This window comes from Schistocerca serialis, chromosome 5 (genome assembly GCF_023864345.2).
Source record: "Schistocerca serialis cubense isolate TAMUIC-IGC-003099 chromosome 5, iqSchSeri2.2, whole genome shotgun sequence".
NCBI lineage: Eukaryota > Metazoa > Arthropoda > Insecta > Orthoptera > Acrididae > Schistocerca > Schistocerca serialis.
Genome location: NC_064642.1, coordinates 142,125,932 through 142,153,779, shown reverse-complemented (window position 1 = coordinate 142,153,779; position 27,848 = coordinate 142,125,932). Strand labels below are relative to the sequence as shown.

At 38.2% G+C, this 27,848-nt stretch overlaps 1 protein-coding gene across 3 annotated transcripts; it reads left to right on the top strand.

Moving 5' to 3' along the window:
- Window positions 1–130: 130 nt before the first annotated feature.
- On the top strand, window positions 131–27,436 carry LOC126481115 (sorting nexin-16). Of its 3 annotated transcripts, none has more exons than XM_050104649.1 (7): window positions 131–474; window positions 551–858; window positions 7,303–7,426; window positions 9,342–9,431; window positions 9,519–9,737; window positions 21,008–21,144; window positions 25,643–27,436. In XM_050104649.1, exons 2-7 carry the CDS (start codon window positions 671–673, stop codon window positions 25,806–25,808), a joined length of 924 nt encoding a protein of 307 aa, XP_049960606.1. In that variant the 5' UTR covers window positions 131–474; window positions 551–670; the 3' UTR covers window positions 25,809–27,436. The 3 variants fall into 3 exon arrangements, with proteins under 3 accessions (XP_049960606.1, XP_049960605.1, XP_049960604.1); XM_050104648.1 differs by having other exon boundaries at window positions 132–474; window positions 582–858; XM_050104647.1 differs by having other exon boundaries at window positions 135–489; window positions 582–858.
- The last annotated feature ends 412 nt before the right edge of the window (window positions 27,437–27,848 follow it).

The following is a 27,848-nucleotide window of genomic DNA, read 5'->3' as shown; positions in this document are numbered from 1 at the left end:
AGCGTGTGAACCAATGTATTTTTCCTTTTTATCGTTCTTGTGATCAACGGGCCGGGAGAAAATGGCATATTTAGTTTTGAGTAGTATGTAACATAACCGTCTGACGCCCCTACGTGCATGTAATTTATAAATGTACTCTACGTCATTTAGCAGAGATTCGAATAATTTATTCTCGATTGTAGGCGTCCTGCATGCAGTTGTCAGCACTGAAAAATGTAATCACTGCCCTTCTGCGCACTTTGTTTGACGCGTGACCGATGTTTATTAGCGATTGTAGCGTACGTCAAGGGGTTGTTGTCGATTGCATGTCATTGTTAGCAGCTTTAATTCGTGACGTAACTAGTTTCATGTAACGTAGAGTGCTCTACCACTTCTACCTATTTGCATGGATATTCGTCCTAGAGATCGGCGCAGAAATTCTTGCATGAAGTGACATATGAGTATGAAAGTTCATGGCAGCTAATTTGGACGCAAGTAGGTTACTCGTCGGTAAGACCTACATTTAAGTATTGTTTAAGATTTTCATGTTTTAATTTCAGCTGTATTCCAGTTATTGATTCTTGTCGTCACTTTTTTGGCAGCAAGCGACAATGGAATTGAAACACATGTTTTTTACTGATGATTATGGATAAAGAAAGTTACGGATGCTAATGGTACAAAATTTGTCGCTATGGCAGCTGACAGTAGCCCCTGTGTGAGTGAGGTGACATCGGCTATTAGTAGAATAAGAATGGGCAATAATTCTGACACGAAAGGTCCGCGTGTGGAGAACGATGTACGAACACCTTCATCTTCACCTCAGTCGCCGGAAACACCAGTGCTCGACATTACAGAAAACCATGTTGTGGATTCTTTCAGGTTCGTTTTTTAAAACAATTTACATAAATTTTGTAACTAATGCGCAATAAATACTAATTAAGTTGTTTCAAATGTTTGATGCACTGTTCCTTCCATACTCCAATGTAGGGACAGGAAGGGGTTTGTGAAATTGACCTTGTTTTGTCTTTGGAAATCTTGCCATTGGGCTGACAGTTACCTGATTTGACAACTTTCATGCAAATGCACTCTGTATGTTTTTATTATTGGAATCTGGTTCTCAAGAGTGACTTTTAAGTGATGCTTTGTATCTCTTTTTTTAAACTAGAAACTGTAGCAGTTTGACTGGCCAAATTCTCACCAGATTGCAGGTAGTTGGTCACATGCCTTCCAGAATCTGGCTGGATCACTATCATAATTTGTGGAGAACAATCTGAAGAAACAGTGTTTGATTTATTATGTGTACCTTGTTGAATTAATATGTACTTAAAAAAACAAATAGAATATTGTTAACGCTGCTTAGTGTTACAATGTTTGCGATTGTATTTTCATTCCGTCAACACACCAGTAATAACAGTTTCAGACTAAGCTATTTCTGTTACCTTGTGCTGTATTCAGTGAATTATATGTAGCTTAAATTGATTTGTTAGCTAATGGCTCCTGACGTTTGTTTTTCAAGTTGTGAGATCACACTGTTTTTAATGTCTTTTAAGTAGCCAGTTTTGTTGGATGGTGTGATCAGGTACAAGTAGTAAATCGTTAATACTTTTGACAGATAAAATGCTTGCACAAGGGGAATAGCTTCACCTTACCAAATTCCTTTGCTACTCGGATGCCTGTTTATCTTTGTTCTCTGTTAAACCATTAAGCATCAATCGGATGTTGGTGTCGGTTAATAAAGCAGTGTACCATTCAGGTAAACTGCATAATTCATACATCATAGACTGACTGATGTATCAGAATATACACAGCTGTGATTTCATTATAAGGTCATATTAATGAGTCCATTTCAAATTCTGTGGTATATTTTTTTTCACTAATGTGTGTTTAATACTGTGTATTTCATAAAATGCTGTTCTTAAATTGTGGGGATTGGCTAAAAATTGGGGATGCTTTGAATAGAAGAGTAAATCAAAAGTCAGGTGGTTGGTTTTATCGTCATGTGGAGCACAGGGCCTAAAGTGGTATATCCAGCTCTTGTGTTCTGTGCTGCTGTTGGCAGTTTGTTATTGTTTGTTGTGGCAGGTCAGATGATAGATTACGGTAGCCAATGAAACTTACTCGATCGTAGAATCTTGTTTATCATTAATATTTGGGTGTTTTTTTCCAAATATGTGTCAATTTCCTAGCTTGTGGTTAGGTTGGGACTTAATAGCATGGCTTCCATTCCTGGGAGTGAAGCAAGCAACAGTGAAATTTGTAATCTTGGTTGTGACAATTATTCAGATTATTTTTGGAATATCTCACAATTTTGGAGGTGGTCGTCGGGTGGAACCTAATAGATCCACTTAAACAAAACACTGGTTAACATCATCTATAAAACACAGGAAATTATGAACAAGCAATTTTTGTTGGCCACCCACATCCAGTTCATGATTCATCATGTTTACTTCCCATGATTCATTGGGCTAACAATTACCAACTGCAGCACTCAGTAGAAAAGCTGGGTACTCTGTAAGTATACTTCACTGTTGTTAGTAATAACTTCAAGAACCTAGACTGCAGGGTGAATTATGATGGTGTTCACATGCTTGAAACACTTGTCCAGTTACCTAGAGATTCTTACCCACACTGAACCATTAATTTATGGTGAGACAAGAATCCTGTTTGTCTGCGATATAACTTGATGATTTTACTGGTGCTGCCAGAAGCAGAGAAAATAGACTCTAGTTGAAAGATATTCATTTATCTCAGAGTCCTGCCAATGTAACATTGCTCTAGAAGGGAAGTATTACTGTGGACACTGTTAAGGGTAACAGTACCAGGACTGTGGCAAGCAGTCAACACTACCTTCCCCTCAGTGCAGCTCTTCCCTCAGCAGTGCATGGAGTGGGGGACGGGGGTGGAAGCAAGGCATGTCTCCTGCCATGACCTTCAGGCACTGCATGAATCATGTTTATTGTGGACAAACAGTACCTTGCAGTGCTCCATGCGACTGGCAGAATGTGTGACTTACGTAAACAGACGTGGGACCAATATGCAAAACTACAGATCAACATTCTTAACTTGTGGTTGTCATTTGGTTTTGTGATGCTTTGTGCTTGTATGGAGTAACTGAAGTATCTGATATTGGCCATCGCCTTTGGTCAGAGATGTTGTCAAGGTGGGCGAACACCGTCATTTTGACCTTATGCAGTATGGCTGTAATGACATCGTGCAATCAGGATGCAAATGGGAAAACAGTCCCATTATAGAAACCAAAATAATTTGAGGAAGAACATGAAATGAATGGGACAGCTATGGGAAATAGGGAGGGAACAAACAAAATAAAAACATTCCTAATAGAAAATATGTATTCACACAAAAACTCATTCAAAAATCCAGTAAGCCAACATAACACGAAATCCATAAAATTGACGTTGGCAATTTCACTTGACACAGTTCAAATGAAGTCTATGGTACCATGAAACTGCAACTCACTCGAAAAGCTGAAGTCAAAATTTCACTTCGTCTCGGCAATGTTCCCTATACCACAAATCCACAACTCTTTTCCGGCACTAGTGTGGAAAACTTCAATAGATCCATATATCTAGAACAAAGCCCAATTATTTTTTTTTTTATATTCTGTAGATCCAGGTAAGCTAGCGAATTGCAAGAGTACCGGCATACGTATCAGACTACATGTAGTAAATATATAACATACATAAATGCAACAACAGGTACAATAGAAACAAGATATCGAATAAGGATATATATTCAATTTACAGAAAATAGTTACACTGTGGAAGAATGATATATAAAGACCAGAAACAAAGTTAAGCTAAAAATTACAATAAAGAAATACATGAATATGAAAAACCAAATTTTCACTTGTTTATAATAATGCTCAAAATGAAACTAAACTTGTTCTAAAAACAACAACAAATTAGTGGTGACATTTTATTTTTCTTGGAAGTTCATCGATTGTATAAAAATATTTGTGTGTAAGGTACTTTTTGAAAGTGTGTTTGAGTTTCAAAGATTATGTATGAAGGCATTTGATGTATGGTGGGAGTATATTAAACACCTTAATGTTGGGCTAATAAACTCCATTTTGGACCACATTGGGACCTTCTGCGTAGGCTGTTTAATGTTTTTGTCATAACATTTGCTGTTGTCTTTGTAGAGAGAGAAGCTGTTACAGACAAAGATCAGCAAGGAAAAAAATATACTGTGAAGAAGTGGTGAGGATCCACATCTTATGAAACAACTACCTGCAGGAATGTCTGTGATGGACACTACTCATTTTTGTGACTGCTATTTTTTGTGAGAGATCGGTTACCAAAGAATGTAGAATGGAGCAGTAATGAACAATAAGAAGCCAAAATAGGAAGCCTTAATGGTATCTACTTCAGCCACTGAAGCAGTAACCCACAATGAAAATATTGCTGAGCTAATTTTGAAAAGATGAAGAACATGGGTAGACCAGTTACTTTTGCAGCCTGTATAAGCACCCAGCAATTTCGTCTCCTCAACTTTATGTAGTGTTCCATATTGTTGCCTATTGTACATGCAAAAGCATACTAATGAATTTCCTTATCAAAATAAATACAAAGCAAAAATGCAATCTCCATCCATTTACAGTACACCCACCAAACTAACAGTTTCAAAGCTGAAAACAAATCTGTAGCCAATAACAACTGACTACAATAACTCACTAACAGAGTTCCAAAGATATCATTCTGATATGAAGTAATTACAGTGCTTGACAAACAGTGTCACATGCTAACACCACTCAAAAGCAAATGTGAAACTTTGACATTCAGCACTAGAGTGTGCCACAGCATACTACAAAACAATCTCTTCAAAAACAATCCATTTCAAATTGGCCAGTAACCATGACGTTACACCATTATGTCACCAGTAAAAGTTGAAAATGAGAACCCACATTCTGGTTGACCCACTCGCACATGAATAATTAATTTTTCTGCCACATGTATTTTAATTGGATGATTAACAATTAGTTAATTGTCTTCATGTTTGACTTTTTAATATTTTCCTGTTTCCTCATAAGTTTGTGTTTTCTGTTCATCAGAAAATCGTAGGCATGTCATATGTCCACAAAGAATTTTTTTTCCTCTTCATTTTTAACGCTAGCATCATTAATCAGACCATGCATCTGAAATAAAAGTTCTAATGTATTATATTTGGTAGTTCATGGTGTGTGTTTTATTGTTTTTCTATATTTGCTGTGCCCTATGTCAAGAGGATGCAAACACAAATAGGGAGGAGGCTGTTAATCGGTGTTCCAAAAGTGTGGTGAATAATAACACACCTTAGGGAAATATCAGCAAGGGATGGGAAGAAACACCAGTGCGCACAGTGTGTATGCTTGAGGGCCTCATTCTACATGTTGAAAAGACTATTCCAGAAGTCATTGAGGGAACATGGTGCAACCAACTGCAGATTGTGGCACATGTTGTGCCAAATGATGCCTGCCATTTTGGCTTAGAGGTTGATATCATGCTTGGCTCATTCCATGACTGGTATAGAAGGATGAGAAGAAGAGCCTTGGTCAGGGAGTTTCGATAAAGCTCACAGTTTGTGGTGGTGTCCCCAGAACTGATTCTGACCTTTAGATTGTGAGTGGAGTGGTGGAAGGATTGCACCAGAGGCTTTGAAGGTTCTGTGACAATCTAAGCTCTGACTTCCTGGACTTGAGCTGTAATGTTGAGAACAGTAGGTTCCCCTAAGTGGGTCAGGTGTACACTACACATCAGAAGCTGTTGTCAAGGTAGATAACCAAGTGTGGGTGCATATGAGGTTTTTTTTCAGTTTAGGCAACTCTCCACACTGTTCAAATAACAATAGCTTTAGGGGACCTGGGACTGTCAGTTTGAGAGCCAAATAAATGTGCGTACAGGTGAGAGTTTTAAAATTCTGGAGATTAGCTAACAAAGTGACAACTACCAAAGCATTCCGAACAAAGTGACAAAGTTTGTTCTCTCTCCCAAAAAGCAGTGGAGCTCACATAATACCAGCTACAGAAAGCTGATTAAAACCTGAAATTGAAAGGAGTAAGATTTTTAATATTTAAGTGTTTATCGAAAGGATAGACTACTGATAAATGAGGGTGGTGTATGTGTTGCAGTTGTCAAGGTATCTAAACTGTGTGCGAGATTGTCTGGGCAGGTCAAGGGTTGGCATAAACTTAAAACTGGATCCATCTATTGACCACCATACTCACCTACAGGTGTAACCAGAAACTTCAGACAAAACTTCATTTCACAAGTATCTAAGTTCCCCAATCTTACTGTCATCATTGGAGACAATTTTAGTCATCCAACACTCAATTGGAAAAATTACAGTTTTATATGTGGCTGATGTGATGGAAGTTCCTATGAAACATTAGTAAAGGTGTTCTCTGAGAATTACTTAGAACAGGTTGTTTGGAAGCCCACTCATGTTGGAAATATATTGTATCAATAGCGACACATAAAAATCACTTCTTTGAAAATTTCCACGCCTAAACTGGTAACCATGACAATGAGACAGTTGTTGCAACAATGAATACTAAAGAGCAGATGCATTGTAGTCTGAGCTACAAAGTTGGCAGTTGTGTGTGCACGAGGTGTGCTTGCTTGTGTGTATGAATGGTGTGTGTTTTTCTTGTGCTGGTGAAGGCTGTGCCCAAAAGCTTTGTGTAAGTGCCTTTTAATTGTGTCTGTCTGCAACTTATTGTGTCTTCTTTATGGTAAGTAGCAGTCTGTGTTTTCTTACATTGCAGATCCTCTTCCGTCATGTTACACATCACTGACAGACGCTTGACCCTGACAAATTTGCAAATCAATCAGAAACAATCTTTCCTAAAAGTGTGAAATAATAAATGTGAGACAGTGTTGTTGGGTCAGACCTTTGTGAAAAATGTAAAAAATTCACCAACAAAAAGAAACCACCATACAAAATTACCACTTTTCCACAGTCCTTAAAAACCTTCTGGTTATACAAAAACTTCACCAGTTCTGAGAAGCCATTGTTTACAAATATCAGGTGGCAAGTCTTAAAATAATAGTAATGTCACATGTCAGTAGTGCCATCTATAAGGTTATGTGCATTCTAACAATTTCATAGGGACCAAAGAGTGTTTGTTAACTAATGAAAGCAAGACCTTCGGTAAATGAAAGTTGTCAAATTGTAATTATTTTGTGTGTTGGATAGATGTTCTTGTGATTTAGAAAAGTACTGTTTTTTTATGTGACCTAAGTTGTATGAGATGATACCAGCTTAGTTCTACGTTTCTATTTGGAAAGACAAGGTAATCGTTGTCCATTTGCTCATTTTTGATAGGTTACGAATGATAAACTCTGCATCAAATTGCTCCTCACCCAACAGAGAGAATACAAAAGCTGTATCAGACATCCAGATACCTATAGTGGGATATGAGGTGATGGAGGAACGTGCACGATTCACTGTAAGCATAATTATATTGGCATACTATCTATTTGGATTATTTGTGTGTTGTATAAATGTTTTTTGTTGATCTGTGTTTATTTTGTTTGTTTGTTCTACATTGATATTAAGGTAATGGGCATGTGACTTTAAGTATTGTTCTCCCTATTTAGTTGTTTAACCTATTCCCGACACTTGTAAAAAAAAAAAAAAAAAAAAAAAAAAAGTGGAATATTTGTAAGAAAACAAATCACAGTTGGTAGCAATGCCATTTCCTTTTAACACATGTGGCATCAATATGATTGACTGTTATGAGTTTGCCTACAAACTGTGTGACAAGACATTGAAACTGTAATGGAACAAGGCAACAATGCTTAAGATTAAATTGTATCAGACAGTGAAACTGGGGTATTTCAGTGCACAGTAGAGAGTACACTCTTCAGCTAACATCGAGCAAGGTGGCACAGTGGTTAGCACACTGGACTCACATTTGGGAGGACAACAGTTCAATCTTGCGTCCGGCTGTCCTGATTTAGGTTTTCCTTGATTTCCCTAAATCGCTCCAGGCAAATGCTGGGATGGTTCCTTTGAAAGGGCATGGCCAACTTCCTTCCCCATCCTTCCTTAATTCGATGAGACTGATGACCTCGTTCTCTGGTCTCCTCTCCCCAACAACAACCCAACTCACCTTCAACTAACTTCTGACCTTTGTATCTGGCTAAGGTCAGTGCACATCTCTCAATAACTCAACAGTGGATGTAGCTTTTATGTAACCAGGATTGGATTGGATTGTTTGGGGGAAGAGACCAAACAGCGAGGTCATTGGTCTTTTATGCAACCAGTCTGCAGTGTACAATAAACAAAATGTTTACTTTAAAACCAAGTGCACCCAACCTTCTTTCCCTGTGTGTGTGTGTGTGTGTGTGTGTGTGTGTGTGTGTGTGTAAGTTGCCAACAATGTTCACAATCAGTATGACTTTGTCACGAATACCAAGATGCAGTGCAATCACCACAACCTAAAGCGTAGCTGCACGTGGTTCAGAAAAATAACATTCTTATAATGTCCCCATCTTATGATGAGCCTGCAGTTGCTTGAAAACTAGTTAATGACAAAAACTTGTATCAGATTCAAAAAGTGGCTGGTTGCATATCATGCCTACATAAATTGCCAGTTTAAATCACAATTGCAGTCCACCATCCACTGCCAGCAGGAATTGATCTAAAATAAATGCACACAGTTGATTACTCAAAAAATGTAACTGCCTTGAGCCACACAGGATTTTACATTACTCTGACATCATATGTGGCAGCATTTGTGACATTATTTGTGAGCAGATTTGTATCCCCACACTGTGGTTATATACTGCCAAAGAGTCAGAAGTACAATTTTTTTTTTTAGGCATAAAAGGATTGCTCCATTTTCAGTTTTTACCTCATAAGTGTATTCTTGATTGTCACATTGACACTGACATCACTAAAACTGCCATTGTGCTGTTCAAAACAAGCAGTAGATGATGCTTATTTAGGAATTCTGTAACACCACGAAAGACCCTATCTGCACAGTGCTTATTGCACACAGGAATTCTTATCATCATTTGTGTGAAAAGTTCTGCTACATATGTCACAAGATCCCCAATTATGCAATGAGTTCCACTTGTTTACAAAGACTGAAGTGAGTACCGGTGCAAAACTTTTACATGTGGCAATAAGGTTTTATAGCTGGTAACAAAATGCGTTACAATGAAGGCCGTGCCTGTGATGTCATGAAAATGCTCACAACATGTAAGGACATAATTTAATGTACCATATTTTATAACAGTACATGAAATGTAATTTGAAAATACAACACTATAGAAATATTTTGTAAATTATATACATTATTGCTGAGATAATTTTTGTATTTTGCATTTAGCAACACAGTTATTTGTTTTACACAGGTTTATAAACTTCGAATTGAAAATAAGGCTTCTGGTAATTGCTGGTATGTGTTTCGTAGATACACAGACTTTGTGCGGTTGCACTCAAAGGTAAGGAACTTCTCATTTGACATATGTTTCTTACACTAAATTGTATGCTCGCTGGTGCTATGTAACTGGTGTGACATTGAATTACAGTTACGGAGTGAATTCCCTGATGTTAAGCTGCAACTACCACGAAAACGATGGTTTGGGGACAATTTTGATCCTACTTTCCTCAGTGATCGAATAAAAGGACTGCAGGGCTTTGTTAATGCCATATTGAACCATCAGGAACTTTGTAGTGCTCAAGCTGTTAAAGACTTTTTCTGTCTTGATGAACCACCATCATATACAGAAAGCCTTGAAGAGTCCAGGGTAACAAGTTTATTTTCTATTTTCATGCAGATTTTAAGTTTGTAAGTACGGACATTGTTACATAAAGGTATAGCTATGTGAATCTCTCTGTATGACTAGTGTTTCTCCTCACACTCTCTAAATTTTGCTCATTAGCTTCAAAAACATCTTGAAATTAAGGAGTGAAATACGTATAATATGGTCGTGTGATTTTCTTTCAAAAATTTGATGATAATTGCCATAGAAATTATTTGTGATTAATTATATTGGAGTTTTGCCTGTCAGATTTTCTTGTTATTAGTACCAGATCAAAAATTATCTTTCATTCAGCTGAATGGTTTGGCTTAGGGAAAGTGTAGTCTTCCCATTCACAAATCTGATATACCTTATTATAGTCTGCAATTTATAATGTGCAAAAAATATACTCATGAGTTACATACGCAATACTATTTGGAGAAGATACTGATTTGATTCACTGAAACAGTTAATTTTCTGTTTTCTTTGAGAATTTTGCTTCTGTTGAGTGACACACATCTAGGAAAACAGACGATGAAAGTAAGGTGCAAATTCTGATAATTTACACTGAATGGGTGACATGGCACACCCTTGAATGATCAAGATGGGGAGGCTTGTACACCTCAACAACACAGATCTCTGTACCGTAGGTGCAATCAAAATAGAAGAGTATCTGTGGAGAGCCCAGACTAAGCTGAGTTTGTGAAGAGTAGCAGCAGTGCCCTTTTCAGTAGTTGCACGGGTAACTGTCTGGATGGTTGACTGATCTGTTCATATAGCATCAGACAATATGGCCTCACTGTCTTGGTGCTGCGAAGGGGCTGGAATCAAGAGGAAACAACAGTCATCATTATTTTCCCTGAGGGCATACAGCTTTACTTTATGGCTTCATGATGATTGCATCCTCTTGGATAAAATATTCGAGAGGTAAAATAGCCCCCACTTGTTATCTCCAGGTGGGGACTACTCGGAAGGATATCGTCATAAGGAAGAAGAAGACTGGTGTTCTACTGGTTGGACCTTGGAACAATGGATCTGTAGTGGCGAGGATTGAGACTCCTATTGTGTTGGGATGAAATGTGAAGTGTGGCGAAGCAGGCTAGTCGGCACACTGTGTACTAATGATACAACATTAGTGCAACAAGAATTTGTTTCATTAAAGCTGCTGGATGTCACTGTATAGCGTCCAGCTCATGTAATCATGGAGTCGGGTGGGTGGCAGGCTGAGTTTGTGAGCAGTGTAGCCCATACAACAGGCCTAGCTATCCAGGACAGAGACTGCATTTTTATCAGAGCACACTCATAGACATTGAAGTGGTGTGCTCGGTTAATCTCTCAGCAGCTCTGCACAGTGTTGAGATAAGCAACAGCATAGCCCTTTCAGTAAGGATGGCCGGGGATATCGATGGCTGCTTAAAGATATTTGTTGGTGGCAGCAGAGGTTAAGATGCTTCCTGAATCCTGAGACAAGTGGGCAGGTGGCCAACACCATGCATTTGGCACAGCAAGCTATAGGTATCAGGGGTTACGATATGGGCACCTCAAATGCAAGTATGGCAGACTAAAGATAGCAGTCTTGAAGGTGGAAGTCATGTTGTCAAACAGTAGCAGCACATCACGTTTGGCCTCTTCGCTAGTGTACTACAATGTAAAGATGGAGACCACAGCTCGGAAGCCTGAGTATTTATCAGTGCTTCTCTGAGGTAGTAATGTTATCTCTGGCACGTGATGACTGAACATAGCCTACTTTTCCAGGCTCATCTCAGTGGCATTCACCACCCCTCTATTTCACAAGAGTAGATTTCAGGGCTTCAGGTTGTTGCCTTTCTGCCATATCAGCAGGCTTATAGATATTCTTGTGAAACTTTTACTCTCTATCTTATGAAATCAAGCTGTTCTGTTAGAATGATGTGTTGTTTTCTCCTCGTTGAGGTCATGTTGTCGAATTTAGGATTCGAGCCCTTGCCCGCGCGAGGTGAGGTAATATCATCAGAGTTTGTTCTGCTTTCTGTAATGTTGACATTCTGCCTGTTGTCATTCTGATTGTGACACAGGGATTTGGCATGGTTTGCTTTGGCTTGGTGCTTACATTTGTCCATAACAAATTTCTGTTGTTTTACATTTACCTCTTCTTTAAAACATTCATCCCGAATTTTTCGTAGTTTGCTTCTGAAATAATCTCTTAAAATGCGTATTACGTTAGTAAATGCACATTGTACAATTTTCTGTTATTTAAACATTTGAGAAGCTTGTTCACTATGATTCTTTGTTCTGTTCTTATTCTTGAATTGTCTCTTTTGAGCCCATATTTTATTATACAAGTTTACAATCTTATTCTGTTTTACACTTTTCTATTCATTATTGCTGCTATTTACCCACTTGACATATTTGACTGCTTGGTGAATCAGGTGCATGAATTGTTTTATGCCCTAAGCAAATTAGAGTGCACAAACTGTTAGTGGAACCATGGCAGTCCTATCATTGGTAACGCTTGTGGTGTGGCTAGGCTAGGCTGGGCTAGGCTATCTGACGTCAGTATTTTATTCAACATCTCGAATGCTGTTGACAGTCTGTTGCTCATTCAAATTTTACATCTTTTGGCAACAGTCGGTTCAGTGGTTCACTAATTTTTGCAAAATGTTTCATGAATCTCCTGTAATAATTGCATAGGGCTAGAAATGACGGAAGTCATTTGGTTGTTTGCTATGTCGCGAAATATCATGAACTACCAAAAGTAGTCGGGAATCAGTCTTTAACACTTCTGCACTAATCACATTACCCAAGTATTTAAGATTTGTTTGTGCAAAATGACATTTATCTGCAGTAAGCATCAGATGTGCTGCTCGTAATCTGTTAAATATGTCTTCCAAACACTTGATGTATTCTTCCATGTCTCTCAAAAATGCAGTTATGTGTAACTACACCACACATATCGTCGGTTTCAATCTGCGAAGTGCACCATCCAACGGTCTCTGGAACATAGGCAGTATGTTTTCAAGTCCAAATGGCATTCTTTGGTATTGTTAATGATGTGATGGAGCCGTGAAAGCAGATTTTAGTCTGCTCAGAACTACTACTAGCTGGTGATACTGCTTCTTAGGTCCATTCCTGAAAAGCATTTGTGTTGACCCAGGTTGTCCAAAGTCTCTGTAATACTGAAAATAGGACGTGTATCAGTGATGGTCTTGGCATTCAAGTATCTGTAATTGCTACAGAATCTGTACTACTTACTACCATCCAGTGACTCTTTTGGATGATGATGGTATTTGTGGTCTATGGACTATCACTATGTTATATTATTCCCTCTGCCAGTTGCTGGTTGATAAATTATCCCGTTAACAGTTGTAAACACTTGAGAATGTGGTATGGTTTCATACAGACTGGAGCATTGTTACCTGTTGGTAGGTGCTATTGAGAAACAGGCATCACTGGAAAGGACCATTTGTGCTAAACAAATCTAAAAGTGATTGCAACAAAAACGTTCCATTGCTTGTTGATCACTTCCTTGCAAGTGATTCGCTTTTTTTGCTTAACTCAAATGCATTAATAGTTTTCTTGTGGCTCTGGTCTTCACATGACCTATCAGTGTCTTCTTCATCCAGAACATCTGAACTGGCATCATCCAGACCTTTGACAGACTGGCTTCATCCATGCCAAAATCATCTAGGTTAACAGGAATCATGATCTCGCCATTTATATTACTAGTGCAAGCTGTACTTCTGCATACAAAACAGTGTGTTTCATCTACTTCTATGTTCCTTTTTCTTTGTAGTGGCTCTAACCCCCCCCACACACACACACACCCAAAACATGTGCGCGCGTGCACCCCCCCCCCCCGCCCCCCCCCCCCCCCCCCCCCCCCCCACACACACACACACACACACAAACCACTTCTTGCGGTATGTTGGCATATGTAGAAATCCAAACCAACTTTCCTGTGTATGGTGGTATTTTGTCATGGGAACTAAATGTTAGCAGTTCAGTTGGTAACACCTTCATGATTGGTGTACCTTGTGGCATTGCCTTGCTTCCAGTTGTTGCTCCAGGCGGACACAAAGTTCCACCGAGTTCAGTTGTATACTGCAAAAGATCATTTTTGACATGATGTTTAGTTACAAAGTCTAGTCCGAGAATGTCAGAATAACTTCCGACAACATTTGGCACCATGTTCATGGGTTTGTGAAAACTCTTAGTGCCATTGCTGAAGTCGAGCATTGTTGCCCATAATGACTTCACAGCATTGTCACATACTCCATGTAACCTGTATCGCGGAGATGTATGTCACCTCCTGTATAAGAGATCCTCTCTGACTGGAAACATGCACACATGTGTCTACTTAAAAATTGTGTTACTTGCTCTGTAGCAGTTAATGAGCAGTCTCTGCATGTGTGTGTGCAGTCTTCTGTTATACTGGGAATGGCTTCCAATGGGCGATGCATATCCATTTGTATTTAACGGACACTTTTTGTTCTGATGTTTCCTTGTTTCTATTCCTGTGTGTTCGCACCTTATAACCGATTTGACCACACTCGAAACAATCTGGTTGGCAACATTGCTTCTGTGGCTGACCCTTAAAGTCCACCTGTGTAACACTTGACTGTAGAAGTGAAGACCAAAGGTCACTACGCCCTTCTGTATCAATATCCATTTTCTCCGACATGTTGTGGTCCTAGTAGGTTCAGCCAGGTCAGATGGATTCTTCTCCATCCTGACTCTAACTCTGACACACCAGCGGAGATAAGACAACATAGAGAGCCCATTTTTCACTTTCATTCAAATTCACTGCATCAGCTTCTGCTCTTTGTGTCAGCTCGTGTGTTTGTGCACGACTCTTACGGATTCTGTCTGGAGAAGATTACACAGACTCATTTGTCTTCTGCACTAAGTTACTCAGTTTCTCTCAAGAAAGAAAAAAAATCTCACACTGTTTTGCTTCTGGTAGCACTTGTGTGAACCAACAGCCAGCTTCTGGAATGTTCCTGCCTTGCTAAGAACGTCATGATAAATTATATATGCTGTAGCTTCACCTATTAACCCTATGCAAACATGTTTCAGTCATCCAATTGCACAATTCATTGGTAGATATTAGTACCTAGTGAACACAGTGACATGCTCCATTGTTTTTCCAGAAAAAGATATTAAATTTGCTGCTGACTGACAGAGAGGTGGGGAGGGTGGACTCAGCACAATCCTTCCAACTCCTGATTGCAACTGCTGTACCATAGCTTGTAAGTTTGAACTTTTTTATGCAGGTTTTTATTTTCCTGCTCATACATTTTTACTTGTTCTGTTAAGGCAGTGACAGTTTCACCCATAATAACAGCATGTTTTCCACCATTTTGTGGATAACACCACTGCCATTCCTACAACTGACGATACAACAAATTAATTCCTATACTCATGACTGCCAATCATTATGGACTGTTGATAATTGTTATGGATTTTCACCTTAATTACAGAAGTTATGGGATGCTGCAAAAAATTATGAAAATAGACATTTTACAATTTGATGTTAAAAAAATAAAATAAACAAAGGTACTGTTTAGCAAAATGTAATCATATGCTACTACAATGTTTTGTAGATTGTAATGATTTCCTTCCTGAGCAGGCAGTAAACCTGTCTAAGAATGATTTTGTCACCACGGCTGACTAAAGACACACTTACACTGAATTCAAATTGTGTTATGTGACATTATTCGCAGCTAGTACTGGGCTACCTATGTTGTCAACATATTGGAAACACAAAACCAGTGTTCCACGGCTGTATCTGTACAGATCAAAGGAATATTGTTCCCCTGCAGGATTCATTATCTGACTTCGGGGAAAAACAGTTGTCAGAAGGCTACGTGAGCTGCCACCACATGAAAGGATTGTGACAACAACAAGAACAAAAAATTAACACAGTTTCTAGAAGGCAGAAAAGAATGTATGTAGCAGGCAGCAGTCAGTAGTGAAGGTGGATGTGACAGGGGTATCATCAACTCCAGATTCCCCCGTCAAATTCATTGGGCATGTGAGTAACATTGAGGCTGAAGTAATTTTTGTAAATGAAAATGATAATTTGTATTAATTTTAGTGTGAAAATAAAATTAAATGCATTATCAATGAAATATATCATCTTTATTTGGTGTTGGAAAAGTCCGAAATATATTGTTTAAAGGCCTAAAACAGCCTTCTGATATCCAGACAGTGACGACGACCATGCTGCAGAGATTGGTCACGCTATGGAAGCATCAGCCGATGTTAACAGTTGTGACGTCATTTTTGTAGTGGCCTGGCTCGAAATCCCTACTGCATCAGGGCGACGGAGTGTGGAGTGCGGTGTAGCAGCCTGATTGTCAAGCTGGGTGCTAATGATACAATGTTCACATAACAAGAACATATTACATAAAAGTTTACAACTGTGACACAGAGAAGACTCTGTATCGGTGTTAAGGCCGGTGGCAGTGTGCGCCCGGCATTGGGACGTGCTAATGTTGTCTCAGCAATCTGTGGCAGACATTGCCCTGCGACATCCAATTCGCATAACCGTGATGTCGGGCGGGTGGCAGGTTGTCCTGGTAAGCGGAGTGGTCCAAACAACAGGCTTTGCTGCTGAGGACGACGACTGCATTTTTACCAAATACTCCGGTAAGCATTGGAGGGTTGTGCTAGGCTTATCTCTCACTGCACAGTGTCAAGATGAGCAACAGCATATCCTTTCAAACAAGGAAGGCTGGGATGTTGATGATTGCTTACAGGTACTAGTCTGGGGCAGCAGCATTTAGCTTGCCTCCCAAATACTGTCAGACGGACAGTGTTCTAAACACCACGAGTTCGGCTCATTGAGTCGGGGGTGGAAGTCTTCAGGTCTTCTCATTAATGTTTGTGATATCGGCAGCCCACGGTAACTGAGTGCAGCAGACAGTAGCAGTTTCGAAGGTTGAAGTCATCTTGACGAGCAGTAGCAGCAATCACAGTTTGAGACCAGTAACTAGAGTACTGCCATGTAAAGCTGAAGACCTTGGCTTGGAAGCATGAGAATTTATTACTGCTTGTCTGAGACATTGACATTATGTCTGGCTGCTGATGAACAAATGTGTCCTCCTTTTCTGGACTAGTCGTTGTTCCTCATCACCCCTCTACTTCAGAAGAATGCGTTCCAGGGCTTTAGCATGTTGCCTTTTCACCACAGCAGCTGTCTGATAAGTGTTCTTGTGAAGATTTTATTCTCTCTGATGAAATCAAGCTAATCTGTTAGAATAATGTGATGTCTTCTCCTTGCTGAGGCTATGTTGCTGAGATAATGACTCGAGCTTCTCGCCTGAACGAGGTGAGGCAATGTCTTCCTGGTTTGTTCTACTTTCCACAGTGTCAGTGTTCCGCATGTTTGTCACTTTGATTAAGACATAGAATGTTGCCCTGGCTCACTTCAGCTTGGTGCTGGCTGTAGAGGATGTTGAGAAAATGTCACACTTGCCCGTAATACGTTTCCGCTCTGTAACAGATTCCTTTGTGGGCAGGTAGGTTAGGCAATTTGAAAAGGGGAGTGGATAAGTTCAATATGAATGCACTGGGAATTAATGAAGTGTGGTGGCAGCAAGGAGCAGGGCTCTTTTTGGGTCACTACAGTGTTACCAAATCAAAAGATAGGAGTGATACAGGACTAGCCCTAATGTTGTTATTGTTGTGCTCTTCAGTCCAGAGGCTGGTGTGATGCAGCTCTCCATGCTACGCTATCCTCTGCAAGCTTCTACATCCCCGAGTAACTATTGCAAGCTACATCCTTCTGAATCTGTTTAGTGTATTCATCTGTTGGTTGGTCTCCCTCTACGATTTTTATCTTCCACACTGCCCTCCAATACTAAATTGGTGATCACTTGATGCCTTAGAACATGTCCTACCAACTGATCCCTTCTCTGGTCAAGTTGTGCCACAAATTCCTCCTCTTACTTCCCCAATTCTATTCAGTACCTCCTCATTAGATACGCAATCTACCCATCTAATCTTCAGCATTCTTCTGTAGCACCATACTTCAAAAGCTTCTATTTCTCCCTTGTCTAAACTATTTATCGTCCATGTTTCAAATCCATACATGGCTACACTCCATACAAATACTTTTAGAAAAGACTTCCTGACACTTAAATCTATACTCGATGTTAAAAAAATTTCTCTTCTTTAGGAACGCATTCCTTGCTATTGCCAGTCTACATTTTATATCTTCTCTACTTCGACCAACATCAGTTATTTTGCTCCCCAAATAGCAAAACTCATCTACTACTTTCAGTCTCATTTCCTAATCTAGTTCCCTCAGCATCACCTGATTTAATTTGACTACATTCCATTATCCTCATTTTGCTTTTGTTGATGTCCTTCTTATATCCTCCTTTCAAGACACTATCCATTCCGTTCAACTGCTCTTTCAGGTCCTTTTCTGTCTCTGACAGAATTACGATGTCATCGGCAAACCACAGAGTTTTTATTTCTTCTCCATGGATTTTAATTCCCACTCCGAATTTTTCTTTCATTTCCTTTACTGCTTGCTCAATATACTGTTTGAATAACATCAGGGATAGGCTACAACCCTGTCTCTCTCTCTTCCCAACCACCGCTTCCCTTTCATGGCCCTTGACTCTTACAACTGCCTTATGGTTTCTGTACAAATTGTAAAAAGTATTTCGCTCCCTGTATTTGACCCCTGCCACCTTCAGAATTTGAAAGAGAGTATTCCAGTCAGCATTGTCAAAAGCTTTCTCTAAGTCTACAAATGCCAGAAACATAGGTTTACCTTTCCTTAATCTAGCTTCTCCAAGATAGTCGTAGGGTCAGTATTGCCTCATGTGTTCCAGCATTTCTACTGAATTTGAACTGATCTTACCCAAGGTCGGCTTATACCAGTTTTACTATTCGTCTGTAAAGAATTTGTGTCACTGTTTGGCAGCCGTGATTTATTAAGCTGATAGTTCGGTAATTTTCACACCTGTCAACACCTGTTTTATTTGGGATTGGAATTAATATATTCCTCTTGACGCCTGAGGGTATTTCTCCTGTCTCATTTATCTTGCTCCCAAGGCTATTAGTAGTGCTAATGGAATGTTGTCTGCTCCAGGTGCCTTGTTTCCACTTAGGTCTGTCAGGGCTCTGTCAAATTCTTCACGCCGTATGATGTCTCCCATTTCATCTTCACCTACGTCTTCATCCATTTCTGTAATATTGCCCTCAAGTACATCGCCCTTGTATAGACCCTCTATATACTCCTTCCATCTTTCTGCTTCCCCTTCTTCGCTTAGAACTGGTTTTCCACATGAGCTCTTGATATTCATACAGGTAGTTCTCTTTCCTCGAAAGATCTCTTTAATTTTCCTGTAGGCAGTATCTGTCTTAACCCTAGTGATAATATGCCTCTACATCCATACATTTGTCCTCTAGCCATCCCTGCTTAGCCATTTTGCACATCCTGTCGATCTCATTTTTGAGACGTTTGTATTCCATTTTGCCTGGTTCATTTACTGCATTTTTATATTTTCTCCTTTCATCAATTAAATTCAGTATCTCTTCTATTACCCAAGGATTTTTACTAGGCCTCGTCTTTGTATCTACTTGATCCTCTGCTGCCTTCACTGCTTCATCTCTCAAAGCTAACCATTCTTCTTCTGCTGTATTTCAGTAGAAGAATGGGTAGGTATGAGAGATGAAATACTGAAGACAGCCCTAACAATGAATAAGAAAATAAGAATATGAGTAAGCCACTAGATGCCAATCTCAGAGATCTGTGTTCAGGAGAAAGTTAGGAACACTTGAGATAATAGTAATGCTATGACTTATTGTGGAAAATAAATTAAAGAAAAGAAAATCTAAATTTATAGCCTTCATAGAGTTTCGTAGAGTTGACTGGACTACACTCTTCAAAATGCAGAAGGTAACAGGAATGAAATACAAGAAGTGGAAAGGTATTTACAACTTGCATAGAAAGCAAAGTGCAGTTATAACGAGGAAAGATGCACTTGAGAAGGGTTGTAGCTTATTCCAGGTGTTGTTTAATTTGTACTTTGAGCCAGTGATAAAGAATACCAAGGAGAAATTTAGAAAGGAATAAGTTCAGAGAGAATAAATAAAAACTTTAAGGTTTTGCTGATAGATTGTAATTCTGCCAGAGATGTCAAAGGGTTTGGAGGAATATAGTGGATAGTGTCTTGAAATGTGATTAGAAGATGAATGCCAACAAAAGTAATACAAGGGTAATGGTGTGTAATCGAATTAAATGACGTGATGCTGAGGGAGTTAGAGTAGCAAATGAGAAATGAAAAGTAGTTAGATTAGTTTTCCTATTTGGACAATAAAATAACTGATGGCCAGAGTTGAGAGGATATGAAATGCAGACTGACAATAACAAGGAAAGCATTTCTGAAAGAGAGGTATTGTTAATGTCTCATGCAAGTTTCAATCTTATGAAGACTTTTCTGAAGGCATCTGTGTGGAGTGTAGCCTTACATGCAAATGAAATGTGGACAAAAAGCAGTTCAAACATGAAAAGAGTAGATGCTTTTAAAATGTGGTGCTATAGAAGAATACTGAAGAATGAATGGGTGGGTCATATAGCTAATGAGGAGGTTCGGGATCAAATTGGAAAGAAAAGAAATTTCTGGCACAACGTGACTAAAAGAAGAGATTGGTTGATAGGAAACAGGACACACACTGAGACATCAAGGAATTGTCAGTTTGGCATTGGAGGAGGGGGGGGGGGGGTAAAAATTGCAGAGGGAGAGCAACACTTGTATACAGTTATTAGGCTCAAAAGGATGTAGTACAGTAGTCCTGCAAAGATGAGACTTGCACAAGGTAGGCTAGCAGGGAGAGCTGCATCAGAGCAGTCTTTAGACTGAAGACCACAACAGTGAATGTGAAATGGCATGTGTTTCCCAGTTAGTAGGTTGCTGTTCATAAAAATTTGATTGCGAAAGACAAATACATAAACTACACTATCTTGGCTACAGTACCTTTTTTCCTCCTTGCTCCCACCCAATTATTATCTTTTCTATCTTAAATTATTTTATTAGCGTACTTATTTGCCGTGATTTGCTCTTTTGCAGAAGGGATGTGATGTGATGTCTACTAAGTATTAAATTTTGTGTGTCCAGTCAATTTATACTGTGAGCATTGTTGGATATTATTTGGTATTGTGTTGAGCTCAATGAACTTTTATGCTGTGTATTTGTTTTGGAACAAAATACTTCATTATCCCTTTTTTTATAGAAAATTTTCAGGGTTGTGGTGAAAAAGATTTTTTATCTTTCTAGGCAATATTTGAAGCTTTGGAGGAAACAATATATCATTTACGGAGCCAGTTAAGAGAGAAAGAAACTGAACTTACACGAATGAAGTTCACTTTGGACATAGAAATGAAGAAGAATAACAGAATGGTCCAGCTAGTAAGGTAGTGATCCAGTCAGTCAGTAACTTGCAGAAGCAGTTCATTCTTACTATGTTTTGATTCTGTTGTTCTTACATTCCTTGTTTTACACTTGTTTTCATATTTATTATTGACTATATGTTTTTGAAATGTAATAAAATAAAGATTCACAGCCCAGTAGTGAGTTGAAACAATAAACTGTCTCACACTTACTAAAGTATTCTGTGTTATAATACCATGATTGAACGAATTTTTCTTTCTGCTTCCATTGCACTATGGTATTATGGTCTGGAATATTTTAATAACTGTGACATTTCTGCCAATGAAAGTGTACATTTTAAAGTAAATTGTCTGTAACAGACTGTGAGTAAACAAAAACAGGAAGCCTGTAAATTATATATAGAATTTATGAATCAGTTAAATGCTAAATTCTGAATTGTATTCGAATTACCAGATTTGTTGGGTGAGGAGGGCACTTTAGTGTACTCATCTAAGGTCTTATTGGTCCTCGAACAGTAACTCTGTACACACCAGACCACATAAAGCATAACAAAAATTGTGTTGGCTTTTTTACTGCCTCTGAACTGCAATGTGTGTGCGCCATGGGCAGATGAATGGATTAACAGAAGGAACAATTGTTAGTAGCCAAGCTTTGGGGTACCCACTGAATTAACTTTTAATGCTCAGTGGAAGGCTTTTATCTGGATGGTTCCCATCATTCAGTAGAAAAATGTCACACTGTTTCAGTCTTAAAGTGACATTAAGGGGCTCCGGAACGCCCTATACTTGCAATGTTAAAATAACGCTTATAAATTACATCTTTCCTCACAAAGTATTTGAGGTGGGAAGTTGAACTTTTTACAGATTATTTATTGGAATATGGGCTACAACTTAACACAGGGATTTTACAAAATTTTATTTCAGTTATTAAAGATGATTTTTTTTCAATTGTAATGAAAATTCACATTTTTTGCAATTTTTTATTTATATATTCAAAAATATACAGTTTTTTGGAAAAAGGCTGTGTTAAATTATGCAGAAGGTACTGTGTAACATTTACTGAAAGTTTGAAACAAATGTGTTTGGAAGATCCTTAGAAAACATGTAATTAGTATGAGAAAACAAAAGTTTTGGGAATCGAGCGACAAAGATTGGATTAACTTTTTAGTGCATTCCAGGTCCATAGGATGGATTATCTTCATCCTCTGCAAACTCCTCCTCCAGCTTCCTTTTGTTCCTCCTCCTGTTTACTCTTGCTTGTATTTCTAGACTCTTTACAGCCCTGTCTGCAGCCCGAAGGCGTTCCTTGTCTAAAGCAAGCATCGCTCGTTGTTGTGTTCGTAGATTTTGCTACCATTTTCTTCAGTTGCAGTTACTGCAACACTGTTCCAAAAGGTGGTCATGTATGAACACTTATCACATTTCAGTTGTATTTCACGAGCAAGTCCTACGTGCTTTATTATGGAGAGTTCCAGACCAACTTCACTACAATGAATACATCTTACACAGTTTGAAAAAATTCCTTCGAGAACCGACATATCAAATATTTCATTCACATCCGATTCGACCATAAGACATTCATAGTTTTCACTCATTGAACCAAGCTTCTTCTGTGAAGTATTTTCTTTCCCACTTTGACTGCTATGGGCAGGTGTACTTGAGAGGTTAGGTTCACTCACTTGGTTATCGTCTTTATTGTTTACAGTAATAACACATACCTTTGGCTTTCCAACATTTCTCCTTTCCTTAAAAGCCTTTAGAGGATTTCTAATAACTTTACTTTTACTCATTATTATACTTCAACAAAACAGAGACTCAAGAAACAGAATTAATTATGAATATTTTCGAGATAACGACAGAGTAAATCACACCAGCGATATATATTGAACCATCACAGGTTAGCCACAACACATACTTTATCTCACATCACTAAAATGTACCTGATGAACACGAACGTTAATAATAACACCATTTGACAGCAGTTTAACAGCGCCACAGTGGGTCACGCCCATGTAGAACACATTTCAAAAAAAATTTGAAAATAGTTGTAGTCTTCGGAATTGAATAAATTATATATCTATTAAAAGGTAATAGTCTGCAGATTCAGAAAACGCAAAAAAGTAAAAATTGAACTTTTCATGATTTTGAGCCTTTCCGGAGCCCCTTAAGGTAACACTGACAATAGGTGAGGACAGGACAGTAATAAGGAAATGTTGAAAAGAACTTCTTTAAGCATAGTAACAGGATGCACAAGTGTTTCAGACATGATTTATCACTGTCACCATAAGGAAGAGGCACCATTCGCCATTGGGTGGGGGGAGGGGAGAGGACGGGGTTCAGGAGATATTACTCAGGAGCAGATCACATGCTGCTACAAGATCCACATCTTCATGGCAACTCCGCAGTTCACACTTAACTGTTTGGTAGAGTCATAGAATCACTTTCAGACTTTCTCTCTGCCACTTCACTCTTGAAGAAGCACACGGGAAAAATGAAAACCAAAATCTTTCCCTGCGACCTTGGATTTCTCTAATTTTATCATGATGGTTGTTTACTCCTGTGTAGCTAGGATTTTGTCATTCGAAGGAGAAAGTTGATGATTGCAATTCTATAAAAAGATGTCACTGCAACAAAAACTGACTTTGTTGTAATGTTTCTCAGCTCCAATTCACTTATCACATCTGTGATTATTCCCTATTATAAGCTGACATGCAGATTCCGGCATGTGAAAGATCATCAGCTGTAAGCTGTTGTTAGAATATGTCATGTTTAAAACTTCGTAGTGTGCAGTGTAAATCACATTTGATTTGAAGAGTTCTTGAGACACCTGCACTTCTATAACTTCTCTGTAGTAGTTCCGTTGCATGTTCTAAGTGTTCTGCCAATAAAATGTCAATTTCGGTTAGCATGTCTACAACATTTTCTGTATTATTGTTCCAGTTGATGTTGTTTGTAGTTGTAATGTGTAAGTATTCATTTGAATTTACAACTTTTAATTTTGTGTAATTTGTCATGTAACCAAAATTTAACTGGATTTTTTCAGTGCTGATGTAGAGAAACTCTCTATTGCTGAGGGTTAGTTGCCACCTTTTGTACTATGTAGGTACCTTTTCTAAATCATTTTGTAATTCATTTTGATCTTCTTATGACTTGATGGTAAACAATGACATCTTCTGCAAACACTCTAAGAGGGGCGTTCAGATAGGCTTCCGAATCATAATTATGTAAATTAAGAACAGTAGAGGGCCATAATACTTCTTTGGGGAACCCCAGATATAACTTCAGTTTCACATTATGTCAATTACTATGTACCATGACGCTTCTGACAGGAAATGATGAATCCAGTCACACCATAGGCATACAGTTTCAAGCAGCTTGTGAGGCAAAAAGCCTCCTGGTAATTTAGATATATGGAACCAGCCTGAAATAGTGCTCATTCCTTTGTGGGAATAATGGGATAGCTTGTTTCAGGAGAATAATATTTTCTTAATCTGTACTGTCTGTGTGTCATTTTTCTTTTAGGTATTATTTCCATATGTTGAAACACAGAATATGCTCCAAAATTGTACTACAAATTGATGTCAGTAAACTGGGCCTATATTTCAGATTTTTCTTGCATTTATTTTCTTTTGTAAAGGTGTGACCTGTACAACTTTTCAATCTTTAAATGCAGGTTTAAGTGAGTGCCATGACATTTGTTTCTTTTGGAAAGGTCACGACTCATTTGGATCAGTGTCTTATCTTGGCTGGAATTCTACCTCTCATGACCTCATCAGTTGACACAGCTTCTGGGAATGTCTTCCTGTCTCTGTTAGTATGCTCAACACATTTTAAATTCAGTGTTTATGAAGTGTGATATTGAATTATTAATTATCTAACAAGTAGCTGGAGAAGTAAAGAGGGAGAACAGGGTGCTTAGGAGTTGTAAACTAAACAATTCTATGTGTGTTTACTTTTAAGTGCATTTTTCGATACAAGCAGGTTTTGGTTGCGAAGACTTTCAAAATTTGGGATCCAAAAAGTGCAGTCTCGCAAAGAACTCAACATTGTAGATAAACTTTATGGAGATTTGGAATGGTTGTGATTCTATTATGTGTTTGAAACGTATTGACCTACATTGATGTCATGTTCAAAGATATGGGTTGTGGATTGCCATGTGGAATTCACACCTTCCCCAGTGTTGTTTACGACTTTCTGTGAGCCTAACCCGTATGCTTTATTTTAGGACATCAGCTAGGTCCATCTTAACATGGATACGTCTCCTTGTCATCCTTTCTAACCTTTGCCAACTTACATCCCTGAGGGAGAAACTAACAGTTCAAAAAGCTGCGACAGTTCTTTTTTTTTCCGTGTCTTTCAGAAATACTAATAGAAATTTTGGTATTGAAGTGAAGCACTGGCCAACCATACTGTCACTTTCCAATTCAGTTAGTTTTTTTTTTGTAGTTTTGTTTTCTGAGCCATAAAAACTTGATTTGTTGAAATAGTGGTTAAAATAACATTTGTATGTAATTGTTTTCAGGACAGCTGTTGAAAAATGCACAACTTGTTCTCGAGTGCTACCAGTCCTTGATGGCCCTAATTTGACATCAACACCTGTCAAGGCAGCTGATAAAACCCCAGTTGGACCACGTGCTGAAATGCAGACATCGGCAGGCGAAAGATCATCAGCTGGAAGCCATCGATAGAATATGTTATGTTTAAAACTTCTTAGTGTGCAGTGTAAATCGCACATTTGATTTGAAGAGTACTTGAGACACTTGTACTTCTGTGAGTACACTTGCTTCTTCAATTGGTGATCTGCTTAAATTAAGCAAGATTGTGAACTCAAGTTACTTGATGATTTATTGTGTTGACAATACTTAAATATTATTCTCAGAAAGCAATTTTTTGCTAACTTACATGTTTAGGCTGTGTCGTGTTATGGGGTTTGTGTGTGTGTGTGTGTGTGTGTGTGTGTGTGTGTGTGTGTGTGTGTGTGTAGGGGGGGAGGGGGGGCTTAGTCAATAGCTCTCTTGAGAAGTATTACCATGGTGATTATTCTCAAAATTACATTATGGTGCTCATGGTACTTGTGTTGAACCTTGACTTTTTTCATTTCATGAATGCTCCAATGTACGTGCTCCACGCAATGAGCTTATTATGAGTTCTTAAATGTAAAATGTAATTATGACTTATTATGAGAAAAAATCTAATGTTATGTTTTATACATACATCTGCTAGTTTTCTTCAATGTTAATATTTGTTTCTGTTTTACTAAATTGCACTTTGATTTTGTATAGTCAGTGTATTTTCCAGTGTGTATCACTGAAGGCGACAACTTTCTGTTCATTATAATAAAAAATTCACACACACACTTTGAGGATATAGTCTGCCAGGTCTGTAGATTACAATAAGGGGAGTCACAAATATCACGTTTTTGTTTAGAATTTAGTTACACACACCACCAATAAACATCACAAAAGTTTTGTTTAAAGCTTGTCTTCTTATCACTGCCATGGTGTCAAATGCTGAGTGGCACAGCAAAAGCACAAAAAAGTGAAGGATTTTGTGGCCAAAAATAGTGTATAATACTGTTAGAGCTCATACTTTCTATGGAATCAAAGTTTATAAAACAAAATGATTTATTTTATATACTCGTGTTCTTTTGAAAATAGTGGTTAAGACTTTGAACTCTACGGTTAATGTTACAGTGAAAATGATGCTATAAACAATATAGAACTTTGTTTGGGGCCATATATATTTGTATATACACCTGATAACTTTTGTTTGTTGTTGTTTGAAAGTAATAGCTACTGAGTACTGTTTGTTTTGAAGATAATTATAATACTAACGGTCCTATGATCATCTGTTACGTGGTGCAGGAAAGCTGCATTTTTCTGTGATGCAAAAGGTTGTTAATGTTCTGAAAGTTATCAGCTGTATTGATGGTAATGCAAAGTCTAAGCAGGAAATACAATTTTATGATGTTCTTACGCCAATGTAGGTTATCCTTCGTGTAAAATCAACATAATGCATTGATTATTCTATGTATCATACATGAATTAATGTTATGTGTGAAAAAGTAATTTTTCAGGATGAAATCAAAAGAGCAGAAATAAAATTTCAGGTATCAGAATGTTGGAGCTGATATTGAAACGTTGCTTTATGGTAAGTTGAAGTTGATACTTCAATCATTTTGCTTGAAGAAAGCATTTGATTTGTAGGTTGCTGTGTGTGTGTGTGTGTGTGTGTGTGTGTGTGTGTGTGTGTGTGAGAGAGAGAGAGAGAGAGAGAGAGAGAGAGAGAGAGAGAGAGAGAGAGAGGCTGATAAAGATGTCGGACTGCAACATATTCAGCAACAAAAATAAATGTTGGTCTATGTTTGAAAATGGTGACCTACTTGTATAATTAATTTTTAAAAATCGTGACATCACATTTGTTCAATATAATCTGTCAAATTCATCTTTTGTTTATCATCATAAAAACCTTTTGCTATGTAATTTTTGTTATGGTCTGATCTGTTATGTCACCTAGTCTTCCATTTCCAGTGTATCTTCCAAACTGAAACATTCTTTTGTCTGAACATCAAGTTGTTCAGATAATTGAGTGTAAAGCAGTGTATGCAATGACTTTTTTGAACTAATGATTAGCAAGCAGCATCACATGATATGTTTTTTATTTGTTGATGACTTTCTCTCAAGTTGGCTGTTGTGATTACTGTATTAGAAAGCTCAAAATTTTATGTA